Source organism: Aptenodytes patagonicus, chromosome 16 (assembly GCF_965638725.1).
Source record: "Aptenodytes patagonicus chromosome 16, bAptPat1.pri.cur, whole genome shotgun sequence".
NCBI classification, from domain to species: Eukaryota; Metazoa; Chordata; class Aves; order Sphenisciformes; family Spheniscidae; genus Aptenodytes; species Aptenodytes patagonicus.
The window spans coordinates 7,523,239-7,548,106 of record NC_134964.1 but is presented as its reverse complement, the minus strand read 5'-3'; the positions used below and the strand labels follow the sequence as shown (position 1 = coordinate 7,548,106).

At 66.9% G+C, this 24,868-nt stretch overlaps 4 protein-coding genes across 19 annotated transcripts in view; 2 read left to right on the top strand and 2 right to left on the bottom strand.

The window, feature by feature from the left end:
- Positions 1 to 3,849: 3,849 nt before the first annotated feature.
- CANT1 (calcium activated nucleotidase 1) lies at positions 3,850 to 14,586 on the bottom strand. 4 transcript variants are annotated; one of them, XM_076354163.1, is made up of 4 exons: positions 14,459 to 14,586; positions 5,328 to 5,967; positions 4,862 to 5,065; positions 3,850 to 4,393 (listed from the first exon to the last, which is right to left on the bottom strand). In XM_076354163.1, the coding sequence occupies exons 2-4, from the start codon at positions 5,944 to 5,946 to the stop codon at positions 4,023 to 4,025; spliced, it is 1,194 nt and encodes a 397-aa protein (XP_076210278.1). In that variant the 5' UTR covers positions 5,947 to 5,967; positions 14,459 to 14,586; the 3' UTR covers positions 3,850 to 4,022. The 4 variants fall into 4 exon arrangements, with proteins under 4 accessions (XP_076210278.1, XP_076210276.1, XP_076210280.1 ...); XM_076354161.1 differs by lacking the exon at positions 14,459 to 14,586 and adding an exon at positions 7,741 to 7,778; XM_076354165.1 differs by lacking the exon at positions 14,459 to 14,586 and adding an exon at positions 7,539 to 7,574.
- Positions 8,266 to 14,459, top strand: C1QTNF1 (C1q and TNF related 1). The gene is made up of 4 exons (XM_076354184.1): positions 8,266 to 8,841; positions 12,150 to 12,306; positions 12,425 to 12,570; positions 13,010 to 14,459. The coding sequence occupies exons 2-4, from the start codon at positions 12,164 to 12,166 to the stop codon at positions 13,558 to 13,560; spliced, it is 840 nt and encodes a 279-aa protein (XP_076210299.1). The 5' UTR covers positions 8,266 to 8,841; positions 12,150 to 12,163; the 3' UTR covers positions 13,561 to 14,459.
- A 1,035-nt stretch (positions 14,587 to 15,621) lies between the features above and the next one.
- ENGASE (endo-beta-N-acetylglucosaminidase) lies at positions 15,622 to 20,025 on the top strand. The gene is made up of 14 exons (XM_076354142.1): positions 15,622 to 15,722; positions 15,895 to 15,971; positions 16,119 to 16,320; positions 16,617 to 16,765; positions 16,882 to 17,039; positions 17,155 to 17,303; positions 17,489 to 17,654; positions 17,972 to 18,075; positions 18,300 to 18,408; positions 18,518 to 18,690; positions 18,915 to 19,069; positions 19,171 to 19,273; positions 19,365 to 19,479; positions 19,605 to 20,025. Exons 1-14 carry the CDS (start codon positions 15,622 to 15,624, stop codon positions 19,995 to 19,997), a joined length of 2,154 nt encoding a protein of 717 aa, XP_076210257.1. The 3' UTR covers positions 19,998 to 20,025.
- A 969-nt stretch (positions 20,026 to 20,994) lies between these two features.
- The window catches only part of RBFOX3 (RNA binding fox-1 homolog 3), a 191,899-nt gene continuing 188,025 nt past the window's right edge, over positions 20,995 to 24,868 (bottom strand). For 12 of the 13 annotated variants that reach the window (XM_076354170.1, XM_076354171.1, XM_076354175.1 and 9 more), the window contains 3 exons: positions 24,677 to 24,738; positions 24,269 to 24,347; positions 22,397 to 23,252 (listed from right to left, as the gene is read on the bottom strand). In XM_076354170.1, coding sequence (XP_076210285.1) covers positions 23,208 to 23,252; positions 24,269 to 24,347; positions 24,677 to 24,738 — 186 coding nt within the window. In that variant the 3' untranslated portion in view covers positions 22,397 to 23,207. The other variant, XM_076354173.1, reaches the window with a different exon arrangement.

Below are 24,868 nucleotides of genomic sequence, written 5' to 3'. Positions count from 1 at the left end.
AGCGGAGCAGTAAATTGCAGGGGAGGGCTGCGATTATGTCTGTGCCCAAGCATTTCCTCTCCTTCCGGCTCCTCCAGCTCAGCTCATCCCACCGCTCGTGCCCCCTCGTCTGCTCCCTCCTCCGCTCCCTCCTCCGCGCCCGTGGCGCCGCTGGCCGATGGCTGCGCTTACCCGGGGGTCCTGAGCCGCTGTGACATGCCCACAGACCTCGGGCCTCTCTCCCTTGGCCGGCAGCCATCGGCCCTGGAGCGCGTCTCCAAAATCCCCACCTTGTCCCTGTCCTGGCTGCATCACCACAGAAGGTGTCAGGATGTTGCCCGTCTCACTGTACCTGTACGCCCACACCCAGCCGGCTGCATAAGCACGCGCCATCTCTCCAGCAGTGCCTTCATCCCGGCGAAGTGGGCAGGGAGCCCAGCTCTGCCTCCGAGCAGGTACGCGGCTTCTAAGCACAGCTGAGCCAGGCGCTGCGGGTACACGTTGGTGGGGACAGCCAGCACCGCGGCCACACAACCTGCTCCTGAGCCAGCCTCTTGCCACAGAGCTACCCTGCCATGGCTGCTCACATTTGAGGGAGGTGTCAGAGCTGCTTGCCCTTTAGGATGAGAAGAAACAGCAGAAATGTGGGCAGGCGAACCTCAGTCCAAGCCCGAGTAGAGCCTGCAGGGAACCTGTGGGAGGTGACCACATTCATGCTGCCAGGATGTTGGATGAAACCTGGAGATGGGGCTCCACGTCCCTGACTCTGCTACGGGGCACGTGGTTTGCAGATGCTTCGGCAGCAGTCACCAGAAGTCCTGCCGGCCTGGCTGCCCAAGGCGCTGGGTGCTGCCGCACGCCCTGCTGCTGGTGGCAGTTGCGCTGCTCTGAGGGCACCACAGGGCTGAGGGTATGGGGGCCCAGGGACACTGCAGCCTGGTCCTGTTTGTGGTGAGGCAGGGGCTGACAGTCCTGCTGCCCACACCACACCGCTGCCCCAGGCCCCGGCAGCCTCCCAGGCCCCTGGTATGCTGCCTGCACGAGGAGGGGCGAGATGGGGTCCTGCCAGATCGCTAGGAAAAGGGCAGGGCAAAGGCAGGCAGGCAGGGCAGCTGGTGGGATGGTCTGGGGGTGCAGGGGGACACGGTATGGGGAGGCCCCACTTCCCAGCAGGGTGCAGAGCTCCCCGCCTGACTGAGCCCAGGGGACAAGAGGAGCCACACAGCGGGGAAAGCCACGGGGACAGCCACCAGCACAGCTCTGGGACCATGACAGGTGCTGCGGAGCCACCGGCCCCGGGTCAGGAGGGCGAGCAAGGCCAGGAGAGGCTGTGCCAAGTGAAGTACAGGCAAAGGCAGAGTGGCCAATGTGGCCTATGGCCAGCTGGCACCCGGCATGGGCTGGGGATGCGCCCCGGGTGCTGCATGGCCCCAGAGGCCACGTGCATGGGCTGAGGCCAGCTCTGCCTGCGGCACTGGGGACGGGTCCGTGCCCGGGGCAGAGCTGCCCCGCAGGGATGAGTGCGTCCGCTCACAGCCCAGCGCCGGTGTGAGTCATTGTCTGGGCTAAACGAAAACACGTGTCCAGCCTTGTACGGGCTCCTCGCTCAGCTCGCGGAGGTGCTGGACACTGTAAACAGGGGTGGGGTGGGGGGACGGGACATGGGGCCAGCCTGGCTGGGCCCTTGGGAGGGCCCCTGTCCCCCCTGGCTCTCTGCACTGAGTCCTCCCACTCAACCGCAGCCTGGCTGCAGCAGGAACAGGCCCCCTCCCTCCCCCGAGCATGGTGGGTCCCCACAGCGAGGCAGCACCGGGGCAGGCAGGGAGGCACAGGGGGGGCCCAAGGCCAAAGGACCCCCCTGAACCACAGTAGCCAGTCCCAGCTCTCTGAAGTCCTGCCTGCTGGCAGAGCTGCCTGAGCAGCCAGGTGGTAACAGGGACCCCCGGCTGCAGGGAGACACCCAGACAGCCAAAACGTGTGTTGGCGTCAGCTGGGGGCTTGTGCCCAGAGTTATGAGGCAGCCACTTATCAAGCTGCACCCCTGCCTGCTCCCATCCGCACCGGGCACAGGGTCCCTCCAACAGCAGCTCCACCGGCAGCATCCCCGCAGGCACCCCGGGCTGCCAGGAGGTTGCTCCAGTATCGCATTGGACACATCCCCATGGGGCCCTGGACAGCAGCCTGGCTCCAGGGGGTAGAGGGGAGGAGGTCCTGCTCCTGCAGCCAGGGCTGGCGGAGGGTCCTGGCACTATGGCCACCCTGTCCCCTGCCAGCTGCCCCATGCCACCGGGCTGCGTGGTCTGTGCCTGCAGCTCTCCCCCCTGCCAAACCGTGGAGCCAAACACCGGCCCCGGCCCCTCGCTGGTGGCTGGTGTGAAGCTGTGCTGCCCTGTGAACTGGGGCAGGGGCTGGGCTGAGTTGGGGGAGTGCAGGCCAGGCCAGGAGCTGCAGTCCTACCGGTTAGTGGGGTGGGAAGGAGGCCCCGGGGGGCCTGCAGATGCCCATGTTTCGCACTTTTGGCTCCCGAGACCTGTGCAAGTTCCTCCCAGGGGGCCACAGGCTGCTGCTGCAATTTCACAACACCGCTGGCGAGCTCGGGGAGGGCTCCCCAGCCAGCAAAGCCCCAGGGCTGCTGCAAATGCTTCCCAGCTGCTGCCGGTCCTGGGAAGCCAAACTGATGCTTCTGGCTCTCCCTCCTCTGCCGAGCACAGCAGCCCTTGGAGCAGGCACGGCTGCGCTGCCTGCCGGCTCCGGAGGCTTCGTTCCAGGTCCCAGCTCTTCCCAGAGCTGACAGCTCTGGGTCTAGAGGCACCTCCGGGGCCTATGCCGTGCACAGCCAGGGCTGGGAGAAGACATGCGGCCAGCAAACCATGTACCTCCTCGGGGTGTGGGCTAGGAATGGCACGGGGCCAGGCACAGGGACGTGCCCACGTTACATCTGGCCCCGGCTGTTGGCCCCATCAGTTGCTTGGGGCCACACTCGCTTCCCCCAGCCCCGGAGGCAGAGCCACTATGCTGATACAGCAGCGCCAGGAGTGGCCCCGGCCCCAGCTGCCGGCGCTTGAGGCTGCTAAAAGCCTCTTCCCCGGTGCTACTGGTGGTGCGGGAACTGCTGCGTCCCCCTCGGAGACAGGGGCAGAGGGATACCGCTGCAGTCCCCTCCCATGTGAAACCCTCCCCAGGACCGCCCATCAGCCCGGCCATCACCTCACCCAGCTTATGAGAAAAGGGAAGGAAAACCAGCTTCTGGGGAAAAAGCCTGATGAAATCCCCCCCAGCTATGACATTGTAGATGGCCCTCGCCTGCCCTGGCTGTGACACCCTGCCGAGGCCCCATGCACCCCTTAGTCATCCTGACCCCAAGAGGGGTCAGGAATGGGGCGGGATCTCGCACCCACAGAGATGCTTGTCCCCACGTCTCTGGTGCATTCCCTGGTCAGGCACTAGGGACATGGAGAGAAGGGAGGGTGGCCCCAGGACAGGCTGCCAGCACGGCTGGGCTCCAGGGCCTGGGTCAGACCGGCTCCCCCAGGTACCGGGATGGGCCCAGTGCTCTGGCTGGACACCCCCTCCTCTACCTGGGGAGCACTGCGGCATGGTAGGATGCGAGGCAGAGCAGCAGAGCTGGGGCTCAGGCTCCTCCTTGGCTGCAAATCCAGAGCCTGGATGTCACCAGAGCCACCAACTCACTGCAGAAGGTTTCTGTCGCAATTAGGGGCTGGGAGCTAATGGCTGCAGTGCGGGGGCCTGCCTAGGGAACTGTCACACGGGAACTTCGCTGTCTGTCTCCTGGGCTGGGGCTCCCAGCACCCTGTGGTGGCAGTCCCTTGCCACCAGGTGCCACTGCCGAAACACTCGCACCACGCCTGCTGCAGCAGAGCCAACGCTTTACAGGAGACGCCAAGGCCAACTACAAAGCTGGGAGCACTGCCCAGCATCCCTCGGCCGAGCTTGGGGCGCGTGCCCGGCTAGGAGCATGCTGGTGGGGCCTGCCCCAGCGCCCCTCGGCCTCTCTCGCCCCTCCGGTCCAGTGCAAAAGTCGGTTAAATAAACTCAATGCCCTCGTATTTCACGCTCCCAATCCTGGTCTCGGGCAGGAGGAAGCGCCCGTCCAGCGTGAAGGCCATGATGTAGCTGGCGATCTTGCCGTTGTCCTCTTCTGATTTCAGAGCCACGATGATCTGGTCATCCGTGTCTGGGATGAACTTGAAGGAGGAGAAGCCGTGGGTGGGGACCACCTCGCCCACGCGTCCCACCGTCACGTCCCTGAAGTCCTGGGTGGAGCTCAGCAGCAGGTTGGTGCCTCGCCGCTCGTCCGTCTTCTCGTTGTATCGCTCGTGGCTGGCGCGGCGTGGCAGGAAGAACCAGCGCTGCAGGGTGTCACTCCAGGAGGCCGACTCGTGGATCAGGTAACCTGCGGCAGGGAGCGGCGTCTGACGGCACGGGGCAAATGGGGCACCCGCCAGGCTGGGGCAGGACCTCTCCCCGCTCCAAAAGACACCACAGACGGGGAGGTCACAGCCCCGTGCAGGCGACTGCTGTGAACGTTTCCGCCTCCTCCTGCCCCGCTGCCCATGCAGCAGCCCCCCTAATCCCTCCCAGAGCCGGTCACGGGCACCCCAACACGGCCTCCTCTGCCCAGGGGCCTGGCTGCCAGGCACAGGCCTGGCTGCGCCACCTTCCAGCTGCTCGTGGCACAGACAGGGGAGAAAACCGGCCAGGGCAGGCTCTGGCCTCTGCACCAGGACATGGGAAGGTCTCTGGCCTCCAGCGTCCTTTAAATCTCACACCAGTCCCAATATCTATGGGGAGGGAGACCCCAGCCCCAGAGCCCACAGCGGGTGTGGGACACGGGGCAGCAGGAGGGAGCCTCGCTCAGTACCTGGGGGTCGGATCCCCGCCGCGGCCCTCAGCGCATTGTAGTTTGCCACCCAGTTCTCATGGCCCACATCGCCCTTGTAGCCGATGACCTTCACCCACTCAGGGTTCTCGTTCACCACTTCCCCCGTCGTCGTGGTCCACTCCTTTCCCAGTCCCCCCACGTAGAGGTGCTCATCCTTCACTGCCAGCCACTCTGCCTTGAAGCCTGCAGCGGAGAGAATGGCATGAGCTGGGGCTTGGCCAGCACATGGACATCAGACCGGCTCCCACTCCCCTGAACGCCACACCAGACGGCCCAGTGCTGGGCACAGCCTTCCCCCATGCAGCCAGCCGGTCCCCGGGTGGGAATTGCCCCCATCCCGGCCGGGTTTACGGGGTCACAGAAAAGGTGCACCCCACCCTGGCGAGCCGCAAAGAGCCAAGGGCTTCACTGCTCTGCATCTGCAGGGCAGGACGGGAGAGCTCACCTTTCCCCACTGTGCCGTCCCCATCCGGGAGGATCACCCAGGGCACCACCTTGTTACCCTCAATCTGGTAGACCACTCCTGTCCGGTCATCCACAGCGTACAGCCTCCCGTTGAAGACGACCAGCTCAGAGAGCTCCATGCCCCTGCCCTTCTCAGCCAGGTGGGACTGCAGCATGCTCTCGTCTTTGTCCCACTCCACCGTCACGCTGTCCCCGCTGTCCGACAGCACCAGGTAGCCCTTCTTCAGGTAACTGAACCAGGTGTGCTCCTCAGAGCCCCGGGACTGCGTGTCCAGGTCCGCAATGACTCCGATGCGGTAGCGCACGCCATCAGGGTTTCTCTGGGGTGGGGACAGCGGGTAGGTGTCATTGTAGCGGTCCCCTGCCTGCAGGCTGAGCTGCCAGTTGCGAGGATTTGGCGGGATGGGCCGTGCCGGGGAGGACCGGTGCAGGCAGAAGAGCAGTAGCACAAACCCCACGCAGGCTGACGACAGCACGATGGCCTTCCAGCGCAGTCGGAAGCGGGGGTCAGCACCCTTGGTCATGGACGCGAGGACAGGCAGACCACCCACGCTGATCCGGAGGGGGCTCATAGATTCATGGCAGGGCGGGATGGGCATCAGACTGGGGGCGAGGAGAACCTGGTGGCAAAGAGGGGAGGAAGCAGGTCAGAGAGCTGGAACCTGGCACTACACTGAGCTTGGTGGGGGCAGCAGGGCACAGCCACGAGGGAGAGGCGAGGGGCCCCATCCCCTCTCCTGTAGCAGGAGAAGGTGCTGCCGCCTTGTGCAGGGAAGAGCCAGCACGCCAAGGGGGCTGCTTTGCTGCTGGGGCCACTCTCAGCCCCTTCTCACCCCCCCCCCGCACTCCCAAACCAGAATGAGCCCCAGCGCGTCAGCAGGCACACACAACCTGCTCAGCACCTCTACCTGCCCCAGGGTCCGCAGCAGCCCAGGCAGGGAGCTGAGGCACCCCTGCCTGGGGCGAGCCCCTGGGACCCACGTCGGGGTGTCCTGCTGAGCAGCGTCCCTGCACAGCCCCGGGGAAGGAGGAGGTTCCTCTCCGGCAGTGAAGACAACCCTTGCTGCCTCTGGAGCGGCGGGCAAGCCTGGCCCAGATCCTGCAGCCCCCCAGAACCGGCCCCACTGGTGACTGGTGAGTGTGTCCCCAGGCCCCACGGGGACACCAGGAGACGTGGCAGCTCCGCCCGAGCAAGATGCCAACGCCTGAGCAGGAAGCGCAGTGCCGAGTCCAAGGGACAAACACCCCGACCTGCCCAGCCTTAAAGTCACAGCAGCGCCTCCCCCCAACCCTGCCAGGGCTGCCCATGGTCACAGCATCTCTTCCGGGCAGGACTCGCATGCGGGTACCCCTCAGCTCACCCCAGGCTGTGCCCACCCGCAGGGCCAGGGCACCAGCAATGCCTCTCCCTGCCACCTCCCTCAGGGCAGCACAAGGGACGCGGCAGCTCCCCGGGCTCCTGCAGATGGGCACTTCAGGCTGTGCGGGGTGCAGGGAGCAAGCAGCTCCCCAGGACTGGAAGCTGTTCCAGCACCACCCACTCTCACCCCGTGCCACACAGCACCGGGCAAGGACACCCCACTGGGCAGCGGCCCCCCAGCCCGGGTCAGGGCAGACGGGTCCTCAGCCACTGGCCCAGGGCCGTCCCCAAAGGGCCGGTCACTGGCCACAGTGGGGCCCAGGGCCTGGCACTGGGCACGGGCCGTGCTCCCCGCAGGCGGCCGTGCCGCGGGGCTCTCAATGTGCCTTTCAGCAGCCCGAGGTGCGAACAGAGGCTGCATTGAGCGTGGGGGGCCGAGCCCCGGGCAGGCGGGTGTGCTCCCAGCCGCGGCTGGGACACGGGAGAGCCCGTGAGGGACGGCTGCTCGCCCCGGGGCCCCGCTGCAGCTGGGGACGGACCCCGCGGGGAGGGGAGCGCCCCACTGTCCTGCCGGGACCCCAGAGCACCGCCCTCGGCAGGGCCCCGGGGACCCCACTCAGCGCGCTGGCCCCCACCGCGGCTGTAGGGACCCGAGCACTGTCACGGGGACCCCCGCCCCCCCCGGGCATGGACACGGGGACACCACGGCTCCGCCGGGCGCGCCCTTGGGGACCACCGAGCCCCTTCCCCGCGCGAGCTGCCGGGAAGACGGCGCACCGCCCGGCCTGAGCGGGGCCTTGAGGACCCCCGCGACCCCGGGACCCCCCGCACCGGGGCACAGCCTCGAGGACCCCGATGCTCCCGCCCGAGCAGGGTGCTTGGGGCCCGCGGTGCTCCCGCCCCAGCCCGGCGGGGACCCCCGTGCTGCAGGCCCGGCCCGGCCCGGCCTTAGGGCTCCAGGGCGCCGCCCGGGCCCCGCGCCTGCCCCGGCCCCCCGCGCCCGTCGCCCCGGTGTCCCGGTGTCCCTGCTCACCGCGGCGCCGCCCGAGCGCAGCCGCCCGCCTCCCCCTCCGCCGCGCGCAGCCGCCGCCGCAGCCGCCGCCTACAGCTCCCGGCAGGCCCCGCGCGCCGCCACGGCAGCCGGCAGCGGCCAAACCACCGCGGCCGGGGCGAGAACTACAGCTCCCGGCAGCCCCCGCGCGCCACCGCCCACGCCGCCCTGCCGTCCGCGCCGCGAGGGCTGCTGGGGGCTGCAGTCCGTCCCGCGGCCTGCTCCGCGCGCGAACCGGGCCGGGCCCGTCGGGAAGGGCCCGGCCAGCCCCGACCGGAGCCGACCCCCACGGCGGGCCGCGATGCGGGGGCCCAGCCGGCCCTGCGGGGTGGCATCTCCTGCGGCCCAGCCCCGGGTGGGCCCAGCCCAGCTGTCCGGTGGGCACGACCCCGGTGCAGCCCCCGGTGCCGGCAGGCCCCCGGTCCGCGGCTCTTCCTGCCACGCCTGCGCTGTCCCGGACGTGCCCTGTGGCCCCACGCCACTTGGGGTGCGGGGACAGATCCTGCCCAGCGCTGTGGGACACGTGTGCATGCTGCCAGAGGCCACCCGCCAAAGGCCCGTCTCCCCGGTCGGGGCTGGGCAGGCTCCGGTGCCCCCGGGGCCGGGGAACAGCTGGCGGCTTGTCCCAGCGTGGGGCAGGGTCCTGCTCCCGGAGCGGAGCTGCCCCCCGCGCCGACTCCAGCATCTGGAGACACTTTCCCAGCACGTGCCGCCCCCGCTCCCCGACCTCGGGCCAGCACCGGCCACGGCCGCGGGCCCAGCGCTGGCAGGCGCCGGGAGCACACACGGTTAACGCCAGCTGCCTGCGCCGCTGGGCTCGTCTCTGGCAGTGGGAGGGCTGCGCGCCTTGTCCTGCTCCTCCGCTGCCTCCTTTACTTTCTAGAAAGTGCATTTCCGCCCGGGCCGGAGGAGAAGAGGCTGTCGGAACGGGAGGCTGTCGGAACGGGAGGCTGTCGGAACGGGAGGCAGCCGATCCGCCGCAGGCAGGCTCTGCCCCGCGCCCGGGGTCTGGCAGGGCAGCACCGGGGGGATGCTCTAGGGGAAGGAAAGGCAGCGCCAGGAGGGAGCGGCCCTGCCCCGGAGGTAGGTGGAGGGTGGGTTTGGGGGGGGGGGGGGGCCCTGCAGGCCTGGGGACCAGCGGCCCGGAGCTGCAGCTTGTTGTGTACCCATCTGCGGGTGCTGTTGGCGACGGGTGCTGCAGAATCGGTGCGGACTGACCCAGGAGGCGGCTCCGCCTCACCAGGCGCACGGGTGCCCTGGGGCACGTCCAGCGAGGGAGGCCGGTCCCTCCCCATGCTCCGGGCGAGGACCCTGCCCTGCCTGCGGAGGGGACGGTGGGGACGGCAGGGCTGAGCCTCACGGTCCTCTGAGGGCACAGCCCGACCCGCAGCAGCTCCGGGAGGACAGAGGCTGGGAGAGGGTTAGTGCTGGAGCCTGCAGTGCAGGCTCGACCCTGCACAGATCCACCGCGGCTCCCCCAGCCCTGCCTCAGCTGTGTGCCCAAAAAGCTAGTCCCCACGAGCACGTCAAACCCGGGGCTGGGCCACCTTGCCATGTCTGAGGGGGACGCGATGGCTGCTGTGGTCCCCAGCACAATGTCTCGCTGGTGCTGCTGCGGGTGCCACGGGAGCTGGAGGGCCGCGACCGCAGCTGCCCGCCGGGTCTGTGCTGCTCCGGGGGTGCAAACAGCTCTGCAACCGTCCCAGCTGCTGCAGCAAAAGGCAGGGGGAGCCGTCCCACCAGCATGTCCCCGGACACCAGAGGCATCCCAGCTCGGGCTGCTGCGGCTCAGTGAGGGCTGTATCCACCATCCTGAGCAGGGAGGGTGAGGTGGGCGTGCAGGTCCTGCTGCCTCCATGCTGCCTCACTCCTCTGAGCCCCCTCATACCTCCCCTGGGGTTTGCTCTTGTTTCATCCTGATCTTTATCACCGCCTGGAATGTATTTCAGGATGTTTTGACTTGCAGTCCCAAGGTTTTAGCAGCCACTGAATTTAAATCTCTAAACTGCTCCTGGAGAGCATCCAACCCTGACAGGAAAAACAGCGTCCCTTCAGCAGGACTGTATATGCCCGTGCATACACGGGCACCTCCCACCCCGCGCGCCTGCGGGGTGCAGGGGGAAACGAGCGTTCAGAGGCGCGCTCGCCTCCATTTCCAGCCCTACGACAGCCTGGGAAGAGCGCTGCCTTTCTCGGTGGGAATTTCCTGGTGAAGGATTTCTTCTCCCTGCAGAGCAGTTGCCTGCAAAGCTGCGTTTTCCCCAGGGCTGAGCCTGCTGCGGGTCACAGGGGAATAGCTGGTTTGACAGTCCCAGAGCTGACGGAAAGCCACGGGCTTCCCAAAACTCCAGCGGGCTGCATGCCACGTTCACCGGCATGCGGCTGGCACAGCTGGAGGCCAAGCAGGGTGAAGAGAACCAGAGCCAAGGCTCCCTTGGATGATACCTGCTCACAAGCCCCTGGCCGGATGGCTCCATTGCCTCTATCCCTGTGTCTGCTTCTCCCCGCCCCATGGAGCAGAGCGTGGGCAGGCACCAGGCCAGGGTGCGGGCAGGGAGGCTGAGGCGCCAGGCTGCCTGCGCACAGTGCCCACAGCCCTGCCTCTCCCCATACCCAGCAGCGCCAGCGGGATGTGGGCTGAGATATGGGGCAAGAGGCAGGAGAGACACAGGCACCTAGGAAGCACGTGACAGACGGGCACTTTGCAGAGGGTGCAAGCAGCAGGAAAGCCCTTTGGAGCCTTTCCCCATCCCTCCGCCCCTTCCCGGCCCCGGCAAACGTGACTCATAAGCCAGGCATCCACCCTGGCCTCGAACACCCTCTGCACCCACTGCTGGAGCACGCCCACCCGCTCCCCAGGCCCTGCCAGCCCCCACGCTTGGGGCACAATGGGAACAGCCTGCCTGGAGGTTGGCCCAGCCTGGCGATCACTGACTGGGGACCCCAGTGTTCGGAGAGCAGGCATTCACCAAAACAGCAGGATTCCGCCCCAAACTCCTTCCCCATGGCCTGGCCCACCCCCAGGACACAGAGCTGTGCTGCATGAGGCCCTTTGCCCCTTGGGGCAGGCACTCCAGGATCCCAGCAGAGCCCACGGATCATGGCCAGACAGCGTGGGGTGAGGCTGTTTGGGGAGGGGAGAAAGGCAAAGGCCATACCCCTTCGGGGAGACAGGAGCCTGGTGAGCAGCCTTCCCCATGCTGGCACTGCAAGATGTGGGACCAGGCAGCCCACGCCCACAGCCCTGTGCCCATCTGGTTGTGCCCCAGCACTGCCTCAGACCCTGCTGCCACAGGATGCCGAGCGGCTGAGCAGTGCCGCACATGCGTTTGGCCACGGCTGTCCTGGCATCTTCAGGGCCGCAGGGCGAGGTGCTGCGTGCGCAGCCCCGCACCTCGAGCGGATATAGCTGTGATAAGGCAGGGAAGGGCAGCGGAGCTGCCCGGGTTGGGCCATGGTGGCACCGGCTACTGCAAATATTAGCTTTAGCCCCACACAGGTTGCGGGCTCCCGGGAAGGTTTCTCCCCATGGCAGCCGGCTCCCAGCTGGGGCTGCCAGCCCACATTCATGTCTCCAGAAAAGCAGGTCTTGTCTCCTTCTAAACCCTCAGACCGAGGGCCCAGGCACAGGGGTGGGGGCTGAGGGCTGGCAGCTCCTGGGGCACAGAAGCCCCTTTCAGGGCCTCTGCGCAGCCTGTGCTGCAGGCATCCTTGGACACCCTGGGGAGGGAGGAGGGATGCAGATCCCCCCCCCCCCAGGCAGGGCTGGGGTCCCCCACAACAGGCAGGGCTGCACCCCAACATTTGCCCCACGGCACCTGGAGCTGCCTGTAATTTTCCCAGGTGCTGCCACCCTGAATTGCAGCTCTTGGGCATCCATGGAAGGCAGCTGGAGCTGGGCTGAGTAGGAGCAGCAGTGCTTGGCCCAGGGCTTGGACAGGGCTGCTCTGCTCCACCCTCGGCTCCCCAGGTAATCTCCTCTTCCACACGTGCCAGGGCACTGGGGGCCGCATGGCCCCAGCTCCCAGCTTGTTGGTGAGTCCAGAGCCCCTGCACTGCCCCAAAACATGGGTCTCCCCAGGTGCTCACTGCAGTGTCACCACAGCACACGGCCCAGCTAAAAGCAGCTATTTAGGTACAGATGGTCCCTGCAGCTGCAAGAGATGTGTGTGCCCACACTGCAGGCTCTGCTAGGGAAGGGCTGTTGCAAGAGCAGCCTTTTGAGGCTGGAAGCGCAGCTGTGTCCTGTCCAGGGCTGCGTGGTGCACCAGGTCCTGTCCCAGGGACAGCGCAGGGCACAGCCAGGCTGGCACGGCACAGCAGGGCATCTCTGCAGCTCCTGGCTCTGCCAGGCCTTGCTGTTCCCCTCAGCCATCCCTGGCATCTCGCAGGGCACTGCTGCAGCATGGAAGGGCTTTGGGCGCTCAATGTCCTGCTGCTCTCCTTCCTGCTGCTGCCCTCAACTGCGGGGAGCCAGACCAGCCCCAGCCCCGACCGGCATTTGCAGATGGACCCCGAAGAGGCACCGTCCCAGCACCACACTGCCAGGTGAGGGGACTCCAGGGCCAGGGCATTTCACAGCAGGGGATGGGGCAGCCCTGGCACCGCAAAGGGCCCTGGCCCCCACCCGTAGCTCCCTGTTGCGCTTGCTTTCTGCCCTCCCCAGGGCCACGTGGGAGCAGAAGGCTGGCAGTGCCCAGGAGAGGCTGCCCCCACGGCCCCACTGCATCCGCTGCTGTGAGCCACCCGACCAGCGCTTCTCCTACCCTCAGTACCAGCCCCTGCCTCAGATCAACATGACCATCCTGAAAGGTGAGGGCTGGCGGGGCCCCCTGCTGTGGCACTGCCCACGGCCAAACCTGCAGCTCAGGCACCCCATGCCACCAGGCACCACGAGCCTGCCTGGTCTGCCAGCATCACTCCAGGGCCAGCGCAAAGCTGGGGTCCCAGTGCCGGTCTCCCATAAACTGGGAGCAAGAAGCTGGGGCTGGTGCCTGTGGTCCAGTACCTTGCACAGGCAGAGGAGCGGTGGGCCCGAGACACCCCAGGGCATGAGCTGCTCCTGCTCTGGTGGCCTCTGGGCAGCAGCTTTGGAAGCAGCATCAGAGCCCAGGGAGCAGGCAGGGGCTGGGGGGGTGGGGGTGTCCCTGCTGTCTCCATCCCCTTCTGTCAGGCAGTGGGGCTTCCAGGGCACTGGGTTTAGAGATGGCACCACCTCTGACAGCACAACTGTCCCTCCTGCTTCACCCAGGCGAGAAGGGAGACCGCGGTGAACGAGGCATGCAGGGCAAGTTCGGCAAGACGGGGGTGGCCGGCAGCAGGGGCCACACAGGGCCCAAGGGACAGAAGGGCAGCATGGGCGCCCCAGGAGAGCGCTGCAAGAGCCACTACGCCGCCTTCTCGGTGGGCCGCAAGAAACCCCTGCACAGCAACGACTACTATCAGACCCTCATCTTTGACACGGAGTTTGTCAACCTCTATGACCACTTCAACATGTTCACAGGCAAGTTTTACTGCTATGTCCCCGGGATCTACTACTTCAGCCTCAACGTTCACACCTGGAACCAGAAGGAGACATACCTGCACATCATGCGCAATGGGGTGGAGGTGGTGATCCTTTACGCCCAAGTGAGTGACCGCAGCATCATGCAGAGCCAGAGCGTCATGCTGGAGCTGCGCGAGCAGGACGAGGTCTGGGTGCGGCTCTACAAGGGCGAGCGCGAGAACGCCATCTTCAGCGATGAGTACGACACTTACATCACCTTCAGCGGCCACCTCATTAAGTACAGCGGGGATCCCTGAGCACCTGCTCCACCCTGCTCCCCCTCTCCTGGGGGGAGTGTCTGAGGAGCCTCTGCCACCCCCTCACCCCAGGCATGCCACCCACCATTAAGCTGTTAGCCCTTCTACATGCCACTACCCCCAGCAGCTGTGTGAGTGTGTGAATACCCCCATCCCCAGCTCCTCGAGGCCAATCGGATGCACCTGGAGGAGTCGGAGCCATTTCCAGCCTGTGCTGCATTTGTGACCCAGGAAGCAGCCGCTCACCTCGGGTGGGCAGGGAGCTCATCCCCACCTGCACCTGCTTCAGAGCTGGGTTTGCTGGGGCACAGGCATTCGTGGCACTGGCTGTGAGCTGGCACCAGCTGAACAGGTTTGACAGCTGGTGCCCCGGTGCGAGGCAGCGCAGACACGTGCACCATGTTCCTCCCTTGCCCCACTTGCACTGTGCCGTGCTCTGCAGGCTCCTTCTCCTGGAAAGGGCAGAGGGTGCTCAGCAGCCAGCAGGAAAGGCAATAAAACCACTAAGGCCCCCTCTTTCCTTCCACAGAGCTGGGTCCCAATGGTGCAGATGTTGCAGCACAGCACTGGGTACCCTCTGGGCTGACACTTCCTCCAAGCGCTCCCGCAGGGGAGCGGATTGCATCAGTTCCCCTCTGCAAGTCTCCGTCACAGTTCTCCCCGCTGCAGCCTCTGCTCGATGCCGACGCTGCCGAGGAGGGGCTGGCTTCCCACCAACAGCCCTGGGTGCAGGGCCTTTGGCCTTAGCTGCTTCCTCTTCAGTTAGATTATCTGCTGGCCAGGCTTTGTATTTTCATAGATGCAATAGCAGAGCGGGGCCCAGGGCAGCGTGCTGCCCCCCGCCCTCTGTACAGCTTCTGACCACATTAAATACCCCACAATTTCGAGTCCTACTCACACTTTCAGTGCATCCTCTTGCTTTGTGCGTGCGGGGGCTCTGAACAGCTCAGGGCAGGTTCCTGTTCCTGGGGTACAGGGGCTCCCTGAGAGCCACAGGTTGGCACGGTGCTGCTGAGCTGGTGGTGGGAAGGGAAAGGAAGGGAAGGGCAGACCGTCCCCAGAGAGCCAGGGAGACCCGAGCTGGGCTCCATGAGAGCCTACTGCTCCCTAAGGGCTGGGAGCTGAGAGCAGTAACAGACCTGTCAGCCTGCAAGCAGGGCAGGCTGGGGGTGGAGGCCAGGTTTACCAAGAGTCCGGATCATCCGGCAAGTCTGTGGTGATGAGGCAGGTCTGAGGTCAAGCTGGGAAGCCAGTGATTCAGGGTCCGGATAGGTGGGTCCATGACTGGGCAGGGCTGCAGCTGGAGACCAGCATCCCCTCAGCACAGCAGGGAAAGGAAGGATGGCTCAGGGCTGAGCTTAAATAGAGCCCCAGCCCCACAGGTGGGGGCCCAGGTGAAGCTGGTCAGGGCCATCTAGGGCTGGTAGCATCCTCAGGGCCCTGGCACTGCTGCCCCCACGGAGCTGGCCCCAGGGACCCTGCAGGAGGGGTGGAGGCAGCTGCCCTGCTCATGGCCAGCCCAGGGCCCTGTCCCAGCCCTGCGGTGGGGGCAAAGCCACGCCGCAGCACTCAGCCCCTCAGGCAGCAGGCAGCGCTGGGGCTGCCGGCACTGCTGGCACACGGCATAGGGGGAGGGCTGCCTGCTGCGGGGCAGCCGCCAGCCCGGGTACTGGCTCCGTCCCAGTCTGCACAGCAGGGCCTGTTTTGGGACACGCGTCGCATCCCAGCACACATGTCCCATCCCGGGACACACAGTCCATCCCGGGACATGTGGCCCTGTTCCAGGACACACAGCCCATCCCAGGACACACGTCCCATCCTGGGACATATGGCCCCGTCCCAGGACACACGTCCCCATCCTGGGAAACACGGCCCCGTTCCAGCCCACATGGGTCCAGGAGGCGCCGAGCGCGGCCGGGGCGGGCCGGGCGCTGGGGGCGGTGCGGGGCCGGGGCCGGGGCCAGGGCGGGCGGAGCTCCGCGGGCCGCGCCTCCGGGAGAGCCGGGCCAGGCCGGGGCCGGCGCCGCCGTCAGTGCGGGCAGCGGCGGCGGCAGCAGCGCCATGGCGGAGGCGCGGGATAGGCCCGGGCGGCGCGGCAAGAGGGCCGGGGCCGGGGCGGAGGAGCCGGCGGAGGCGGAGCGGGCCGGCCGGCGGCGGCGGAGGTGGGCGGCGGGCCGGGCCTGCCGGGCCGGGATCGATGTCGGGATCGGGGCCGAGCCGGGGCTCAGTTGCACTCGGCGGGCGCTGGCCGCGGTGCTGGCCCGGCCCGGCCCGGCGGCGGGTGCCGGGCCAGCACCGAGGCTTGGCCCGGCCCTCACTCCCCTCCCCGGGCAGCTTCCAGCCGGCGGCGGAGCCCCTGGGAACCACCGTCCTGCACGACACCGTCAGCGCCCACCCACAGCCCCTGCCAGGTGAGGCACCGCGGGGAGGGTGCCCACTGCAGCCCTGGGTCCCCACCGGGCTGGGGCCGGTGCTGGTGCCGATGCTGGTGTCGGTGCCGAGCCGCACGGGCAGCACTCCCCGCTTGACCCCGTCCCCCATCTCCCCACCTGCCCCAGCGAGGCACTTCGACACCAGGACAACGGAGCCCATCAGCTTCTTCTTGTCCGGCCTGGAGGAGCTGTTGGCCTGGCAGCCTGACGGCAACGACGACTTCAACGTCTCTGCTGTGCCGCTGGCGAAGCGCCAGCCCCCGCTCCACAGCAAGAGGCCCCGGACGCTGGTGTGCCATGACATGCGCGGCGGGTACCTGGAGGACAGGTATGTGCTGGGCGGAGGGGAGATGTGGCAGCGGGGCTCAACATCTCAAACCCCAAACCTCTTCTACTTCTGCTTGATTTGTTTCCTGCCGGCTTGGCCGCAGGCAGGCAGGGATGGAGGTGTTTGGCTCTTGGTGCCGGAGTATGGCAACCTTGCTTAGGCCAGCCCTAGCCGGGGTCTGCAGGGGTGGCTCTGCCCAGCTCCCGGGGCGTGAGTCAGGCTCCTGCCCAGCCCCACAGCCATCTGCCAGCGTCCTTCCTGCATTGCCCAACCCTCTTCCTTCTCTCCCGCTCCAGGTTCATCCAGGGCTCAGCCACACGCAACCCCTACGTCTTCTACCACTGGCGGTACATCGACATCTTTGTCTACTTCAGCCACCACACTGTCACCATCCCGCCCGTGTGCTGGACCAATGCGGCTCACAGGAATGGCGTCCCTGTGCTGGGTGAGGGCAGGGCTGGCTGCAGGGCTGGTGGCTGCAGGACCGGGCCCAGGGGAGCCCCAGGCGCGTGGTGGGTTTGTCGGTGTGCGCGGCCAACGCTGCTCTTGCTGCCTCCCCAGGCACATTCATCACAGAGTGGACGGATGGGCAGAAGCTGTGTGAGGCGTTCCTGGCTGGTGGGGAGGAGGCGTACCACGCCGTGAGCAAGCAGCTGGCCCGCATTGCCCAGCACTACCGCTTCGATGGCTGGCTGGTCAACATAGAGAACATGCTGAGCGTGAGCTGCAGTCGCACCCTGCCCGCCTCCTTTCCTCCTCCCCCGCCCTCATGCTGCTCCCGCACGGGGCCCCTCGCCCACCCTGTGCCAACCTGTCCCTGCTCTCTCCTGCCAGGCGGCGGCGGTGGCGAACCTGCCCCACTTCTTGCGGCACTTGACGGCACAGGTGCACAGCGCCGTGCCGGGGGGACTGGTGATCTGGTACGACAGTGTCCTGCAGAACGGCGCACTAAGATGGCAGAATGAGCTGAATGAGGAGAATAGGTGAGGCTGGGCCCTGCCTGCCCCGCTACCTTGCCCAGGCAAAACCGTCCCTGGGTGGGGGGGCATGAACCCACCCCAAACCCAGTGCTCAGGGTTGGCCAGGGCATGGCCTGCACAGCCCTCGGTGGGGTGGTCTGCGGGGACAGCTGCAGCGTCCACCCTGCCACCCTGACCCTCGTCCCCAGGGTGTTCTTCAATGCCTGTGACGGGCTGTTCACCAACTACAACTGGAAGGAGGAGCACCTGGAGCGCACGCGCGGGCTGGCCGGGCCGCGCCACACTGATGTCTACGTCGGCGTTGATGTCTTTGCCCGTGGGGACGTGATCGGTGGTGGCTTCGACACTGACAAGGTGGCTGTGCTGGGGCTGGGCTCTGAGCTCCCACCAATGGCTGTGCTGTGCCGTGCCGTGCCATGCCGGGCTGCTAACCCGGGCATGCAGCAGTGAGGAGTGGGGGAACCTGGAGCCGCTGGGCTGCCAGCCATGCATGGAGAGGGAGCTGGGGGATCCCGGTGCTGCAGTCCCTGGAGAGGGAGATGCCGCAGCACACCCCCATGGTGTTGTCCTGCCCCACCATGAGGCAAGCAGGACCTGGGGGAGTGGAGACGGGGCAGGTGACAAGGTGACCACCTGGCCCAACCCGTGCTGCTCACTGCTTATCTCCGCAGTCCCTGCGCCTGATCCGCCAGCACGGCCTCTCCGCAGCCATCTTTGCTCCCGGCTGGGTCTACGAGCACCTGGGGGAGGAAAACTTCCTGCACAACGAGAACAAGTGAGGGCAGCTCAGCAGGGCAGGGGCTGTAGCAGGGAGACGGGCCCGGGAGCCCCCCAGGCCAGGAGGGCTGCCGGGTGGTGGGACAGGGCTGCTGGGAGACCATGGCTGCCTGCCGGAACCAGGCTGGCCCTGCTCTGCCTCAGCTGGGGCGATGCCCAATGCCATGCCAGGGCAGCGGCTGTAGCAGGCATCTCTGCTCGGACACCCACCTTTTCCTCCAGGTTCTGGGGCTCGCTGACTGAGTACCTGCCCACGCACAGCATCTGCACGCTGCCCCTCACCACCTCCTTCAGCCTGGGCATGGGCACCAGCAGGTTCCTGGCTGGGAAGGTGGGTGGTGGGGCGATGGCTTGGCTCTGGCTGGGCAGGGGTGGGCTGGGCGGGGGGAGGGGTCCCTGCTCCTGGCTCCCCACCCGGCCCAGCTCACCTGGTCCTGCAGGAGGAAGAGGCCGGTTCCTGGTATGACCTGAGCGCACAGGACATCCAGCCCCTCTACCCGGAGCGCGAGGGCAGGCTGAGCACCAGCTGCTGCCTGCAGGATGCCTGGTGTGGGGGCAGCTCCCTGAGGGTGCAGGGGACCATCCCCCCTGGCGAGGAGCGTGTGGCCATCTGGTGAGTTGTGGGGCAAAGCCCCCTTGCCACCTCCTCAGCGCTGGGCTGGCAGCATGCTGGCCCGGCCCACATGGCTCAGGCAGAGCTGTGTGGCCCCGGGGCCTCGTGGTGTGCGTGCCACGGGGCTCTCTGCCCGCGCTGCCCAGCAGACCTAACCCAATGCATCTTCTCTTTCTCTCCTCTCTCTCTCTCTGTCTCTCTCTGGGTGGATTTGGGGTCATCAGCCTTTTCTCTTTGCAGATGCCGGCACCCCCCAAGCTCTTCCTGACCCTGCTCTACAAGCTGGAGGGGCCACACCCCGATAAGTTCACAGTTGCGCTGGAGCTCACCACCTGGGACTCGGGTACCTGCCATGAGGGCAATGTCACCTCCCTGCCTGGTGAGGACCCTGCCCCCCCATGCTCTTTGCAGTGAGCACCTACTGCAAGCTGTGGGACGAGCTCAGCCCCTCAACCCCCCCGACCCTACTACCTTCAGCAGAGCCCAATAGCCGGCACCACCCCCGGTTCCTCCCAGCACCGCCACCCAGCCTCGCCAAGCTGCTTGCTGCCTGCGACCGTGGCTCCCATGGCTGGACCAGCCGGTGCGTGCCCTGCCAGCACCCTGCATCCATGGGCGGGTGGGGGCACCTCTGGGCCCCTGGCACCGTGTCTGCTCTGCCCCTTCGCTCTCAGGTGCTACGAGCTGGACCTGCAGGACTGCAGCCTGCGAGACCTCTCCCTGCTCGTGTCCCGTCACCAGCCCAGCCCGCAGGAGATGTCCTTCACTTGCCTCCTCGGGGAGGTCCGGGTGAGTGCCCGCTGCTGCTGTCTGGGAGCCATCCACCCCGGTGCTGCCCCATGCCGCCCTGTGCCGGGAGAGTGGGTGGGTACCTGCTGCTCTCGGCCCCGACGGTCTTGTGGTTCCCTCCGCAGGTGCTGGATGCGGCCAGCATGGCAGCCTCCCCACCGCAGGTGCAGAGCCTGATGGCGTCGCAGCTCTGGTGGCAGGAGGGCCCCGAGGCAGAGCAGCTCTCGCTCAGCCTCACCCTCCGCTGGGTCTTCCCGCCCGGCCGGGCCAGCTGCTTCCGTGTCCTCAGTCAGGGTGCCCGCTGCCGCCAGGGCCAGACGTCGCCGCAGCTCCTGGGGCTGGCGCACGCCTGCCTGTACCGCGCCGTGGGCCTGGTGGTGCCACGGCCGGTGGCCGGGCAGTCCTGCCAGCTGGAGCTGCTGGTGGAGCCGGTGCTGCGCAATGAGCTGCCCGTGGACCCCAACCACTGGGGGCGACTGGTGCTGGTCTACTCTGAGCCAGCTGGCGGCACCAGCTGAGATGGGCATTAAAGGCGAGCGCGGTGCAGCCCTGTGTCTGTGTCTCCTCTGTGCTGGCAGTTGGGCTGCGGGCAGGGGGCACGGCAGAGCTGGTGTTGGGGGGCTGAGAGGGTGGAGGCTGCATTTCGTCGACCTGGTTTGGTGGGTCCCTCTTCTCCCACCCCCGTGGCTGGGCTCAGCCCTTCCCGTGGGGGCCCGCTGGGTGGTGGCCGGGGCCCTGCAAGGGGCTGCCCAGGGGCTCCAGTTCTGCTCCTGCAGCCCTTGCTGCCTGCAACCTGCATGCACCGAGGCTGGGGACGCCTGCCCTGAGAACGCCCCAGCCCTGTATCTGCTTGCCTTGGGGACCAGCCTGGCGCAGGTGTGGACTTGCCAGCACCAGCTCTGCTGCGGCGCTCAGCCCCGAGGAGCAGACCAGCGTGGGCGGCCGCTGCACCCGTCCACCGTGGACCCAGCCCAGTGCCACCCAGCCCGCGCTGCCCTCTCCCCAGGGCTGGCAGGCAGTGGCTGTGCCCGTGCTGCCTCCCTGGATATCTTATGCGGAGAAGGAGAGAAAATTTATAGAAGCAATTATTTTCTCACAGTCTGGTGAGCAAGCAATTAGCAGGCAGGGAGGCAGGCGAGCGCGCTGCGCAGCGGGGTCACCCAGCCCCAGCTCCCTCCAAGCACCGGCCCCAGTCCCACAAACAATGCTGGCTCCCGGTCAGGAAAATTAATATGTCAGCAGTTAAGCTGCTGCTCCTCCGGTGGGGGACTCGCTCTGAAATGAATTATGTGACGGTTTGAAAAATGAAGGCCTTGGCACAGCCAGGGGAGGGCTCCTGCCATGCCGGCACCCCGCTCCCTTGCTATGGTGAGGCCGGGGGCCCTGGCGGGTTCCCCCCTTGCCTGCTGCAGGCAGCACCATCCCAGCGGTGTGCTGGGATGGCCAGACCCGCTGTGCCAGCCGCGGCCCCGTGCCCCTGCGCCAGCGCCCCAGTCAAAACCTGAGTCGCCCTGGTTGAAGAAAGAAATCTTTATTAATAATTTCAATAATAATAATAATAATCCTTGTAATAATAATAATAATAATAATAATAATAATAATAATAATACTGTTTATTAGAATGGTCACACCTTTGAAGCATACAGGATGGGCCGGCGCCAGCCTGCGCGCCGGCAGCCGGCGCAGGGGTTTGCTGTAAGGAAGAAGCCAGTACAGCGATGGAAGGAGCTTTGTACAGGGGCGGGGGCGCGGGGCCGGGGTGGCCAGGGCTATGTACACCAGGAATAGAAAAGGGGGAGCTTGTTGCTGGAGTGTTGGGGGTGTCTGCAGACTATAAAGTGAGGTTTGAGGAGTGGCGGAGCCACGCGGGGTGGGGGGCGGGGGGCTGAGCGCGAGGCCGCCCTGCGGGACTGGGCTGCACCCTGGGGTGGGCTCTGCGGTGCCCCACGCCGCCCGGCACTGGACCTGGCACGCCGGCTGCTGCAGCCTGACCCCAGGGCTCAGGCTGGTCCCCACGGGCGATGCTGGTCCCCAGTCCTGGGCAATGCAATGGCGGAGACCCCGCGCCGAGGGCTGGTGGTATCCCGCTGTCTCGGGCAGGGACAGGTGGCCGTGAGCGTGTCCCGCGCCGCATAGCAGGCAGGAGCCGGATTGGGGCAGTCCTCATCCCGGCTCAGCACAGGGGGCCGCGAGCAGCGTCGGTCAGGGTTGCTCCCTGCGGGGTGGGAGCCCCGGGTGCGTCAGGGGATGGAGGGGAGGGAGGGGAAAGGGATCGCAAGCGAGTTGCAAGCTCCTCTTAACAAAAATTCCCTTTAAAAGGCAGAGGCTCATCCCCCTGCAACGCCCAGCGCCTCAGCAAAGCGGCTGCGCCGCCGCCCCAGCTCCGTGTGGGAGCCGAGGCCTCGCACACTCGACACGCTGATGACCGGCAAGCGCCGGAGCGCTGGAGCTCGGGAAACACGAAGCCAGGTTCCCACTCTGGCGCCCCGTCCCCAGAGCCGGGGAAGGGGCGGCGTGCCGCAGCGCTCCGTCGGCACCCCCAGCGCCGCCGTGCCGGGGCGGAAAGGAAGACGTGGTGCCCAGGACCTGCGCCTGGGTGCGCAGAGGCCCCTCCGGATGCCCCCGCGCTCGGTGGCGCGCCGGCTCTCCCTCCCTGCCGCGGGCTGCGGGGCCGGGGCGGAGAGGGGCCCCTCTGGCGCGTCCGGCTGGTCCGTGCTCGCCGCGGCACTCCTCCGGGACTCGCTCGCTCGGTGCGTGTGTGGACAGTATGGGACTTTCACTTGGCTGTTGCCGCTTTGCTTTTTTTTTTTTTTGTTGCTTTGCTTTTAATTTTTTTATTTTTGATTTTTTTGTGTGTGTGTGGATTTTTTTGCCCTTCCTGGTCCCAGAAGGAAACGGCCGCGGTTTCACTACAACAGAAACAGAGAGGCAGATCTTTTGCTGGAGCAGCATGCGGGGCAGCCTGGCTGAGCCGCTGGCCGGGAGGGATGTGGGTGCCAGTCTGGCCCCCTGAGGCCCTGCACTGCACCCCACGCCTGCACAGCCAGCCTGCTGCACCGGAGCTCCTCCGCAGAGCAGCGCAGTCGGCCCCTGAGAAGCACTGCTGCCCCGAGGGGGGCTGTCCCCAGGGTCCCGCACCCACCCCAGCCTGGCTCCGTCCCCGAGGAGCATGCAGCAGCCCCTACCGGCTCCTGTCTCTCCTATGGGGGGCAGAGGGGCTGCTCCAGGGCTGCTGTCGGTGCCGTGCCCCCCCATGCCTGCAGGCAGAGCATCCCCTCCTGCCTCGCGGGGGAGACGAGTCCTCTGCACCCCCAGCAAGGGCAGCGCCCGCCAAGGACTTGGGCCGGGGTGGAGCTGCCTGGGGGACGCCGTGACCCAGCTCTGAGAGCGGGGTACCGTTGGGGCTGAGGGCCAGCCCCGCTCCCCGCAGTCCCCAGGGATGCTGGGAGCAGGAGCCACCCGGGGTCCCGCGGCGCTCAGCAGCACCGAGGCGCAGGGCTGCGCCGGGGCAGGCGGACGGTGCACGAGACGCAGGCGGGCAGCGGGACGGAGCAGCTTGAGGTAACCATACGGGTGTGGGCTGCCAAGGCTCAGCAGAGCCCAGCCCCAGCCCGCCCGGGCAGGGCCCGCGGTTCCTCCAGAGGCTCGGCCTCGGCTCTGTCTGCCTGGTTTGGTTTGGTGCTAGTGAGCAGTCAGTGTTAGTGGTGGGAGGGGCTGTGTCTGTCTTGCTAGTAGGGAGTGAAGCGGCTGTACCCTCCTCGGTATAGACTAGCCTGCAACATCAAAGATGAAAAAAAAGCCAATCAGTATTCGAGAGAGAGGCAAAGCCCAGTTCTTCCCTTTTTTTTTTTCTCTTTTTTTTTTTTTCCTCCTCTTTAAAATGACACCAAATCACTTCTGTCCTTGGGACGTGAGGGGTGGGCAGGGCTGAGGGTGCCCAGCGCTGCCCTGGCTCTGGGACGGCTGCGGGTGCTGCCTTGGGGTGGTGCATGGGCTGGGGGCTGCGGGGTGCCCCAAGCCCCAGTGCCCCCAGTACAGCACCACTGTGGCGAGGCCTCCTCCTGCCTGCAGTGACCGTGGAGGAGGCCATCCCCATCCCCATTGTGGTGCTGGGCTGGTACCTGCCCTGCCCATCCCTGCAGGACAGAGGGGCCGTGGCCCCTCGCTCGCGGCTGCCCAGGGCCAGGGGTGCCGAGGGGTGCTCGGCAGCCTGGCCACAGCTGGGGGTCGGGGGGTTAAGAAAGGAAGAAAAAGACGGGTTGGCTTTGAGATCGTGCCCATGAGTGGGATTTTTCATCTTTGATGCTGGTTGTGAAGCTAGCTAAGAGCCGCGGTGAGCAGGTGGGCTGCAGACGCCGGTGCGCACGCGTGCTCCCTGCACGTGGCTGCGCACCAGGGTCTGGGGACACCGCCCCACACCAGGGAGGAGGAAGGGGGTCCCTGGGGTGCTGCCCAGGCAGCCGGCGTGAGGGGGGGGGCAGCTGGGCCCCTGGGAAGCGGTGTGCGTGGGCAACTGTGCGGGGTGGCCTCTGGCCAGGTGTAACGGGGCACATAGGGTGGAGGCACGGGGGGGGCCTTCTCTCTTGCCTGCTTGTGGATAGCCAGGCAGGGGCTGCGCTGCTCCTGCTGCTGCTGCCAGCTCCCGGCTCCCCCTCCCATGGCCCTCACATGTGGGGCTGCCCCACACCCTTCGCCTGCCCCCGCACCCCGCAGCCATGCCGGGGCCCCTCCCCAGGCTGGCTGCAGCTCACGCCAGGAAGCAAAGAAAGGCCACGGGGGCTGCTCTTACCATGGTGCCGATGCTGTACGTGGCGGCAGGGCCGATGGTGTGGTGGTACGGGTCTGCCGCTGCATACACTCTGCCATAACTGGAAGCAAACACAGCAGTGGGCGTTAGCGACCGGGGTCGGGGTCCTGTCTACCCTCAGCAGCCCCCCTGCCCAGCCGCTGCTTCCCCCTGCTGTGCCTGGGAGCCCCCCAGGACCTCCCTGCTTCTCCATGCCTGGGCACCAGTCCCTGCCAGGACAGGCCCGGAGGGGAGCGCAGGGGCCCCCCATTTGCAGGATACCCTCATCATGCCTGGCTCCATCCTCGTCCCGTGGGGCACGAAAGCTGGGGTGGGTCAGACCAGGCGGTGCAGGGGGTGAAACGGGGCTTCCACCCCTGGGAATGATGCCCACGGTGCAGCGGTGCTTACCTGTCGCTGTACGCTGCTGCTGCTGCCGCGGGCTGGGCGTATCTGTAGGCGGCGTAGCCCCCCTGCAGTGGAGGGAGAGACTGCCGTCAGGGAGGGGGGCAGCACCTGCTGGGGGAGGCTCGGGGGGGCCGGGGCAGCTGGGCACCCCCTGGGCACTGCCACGGAGCAGCAGTGGGACCCCGCAGGGAGCCG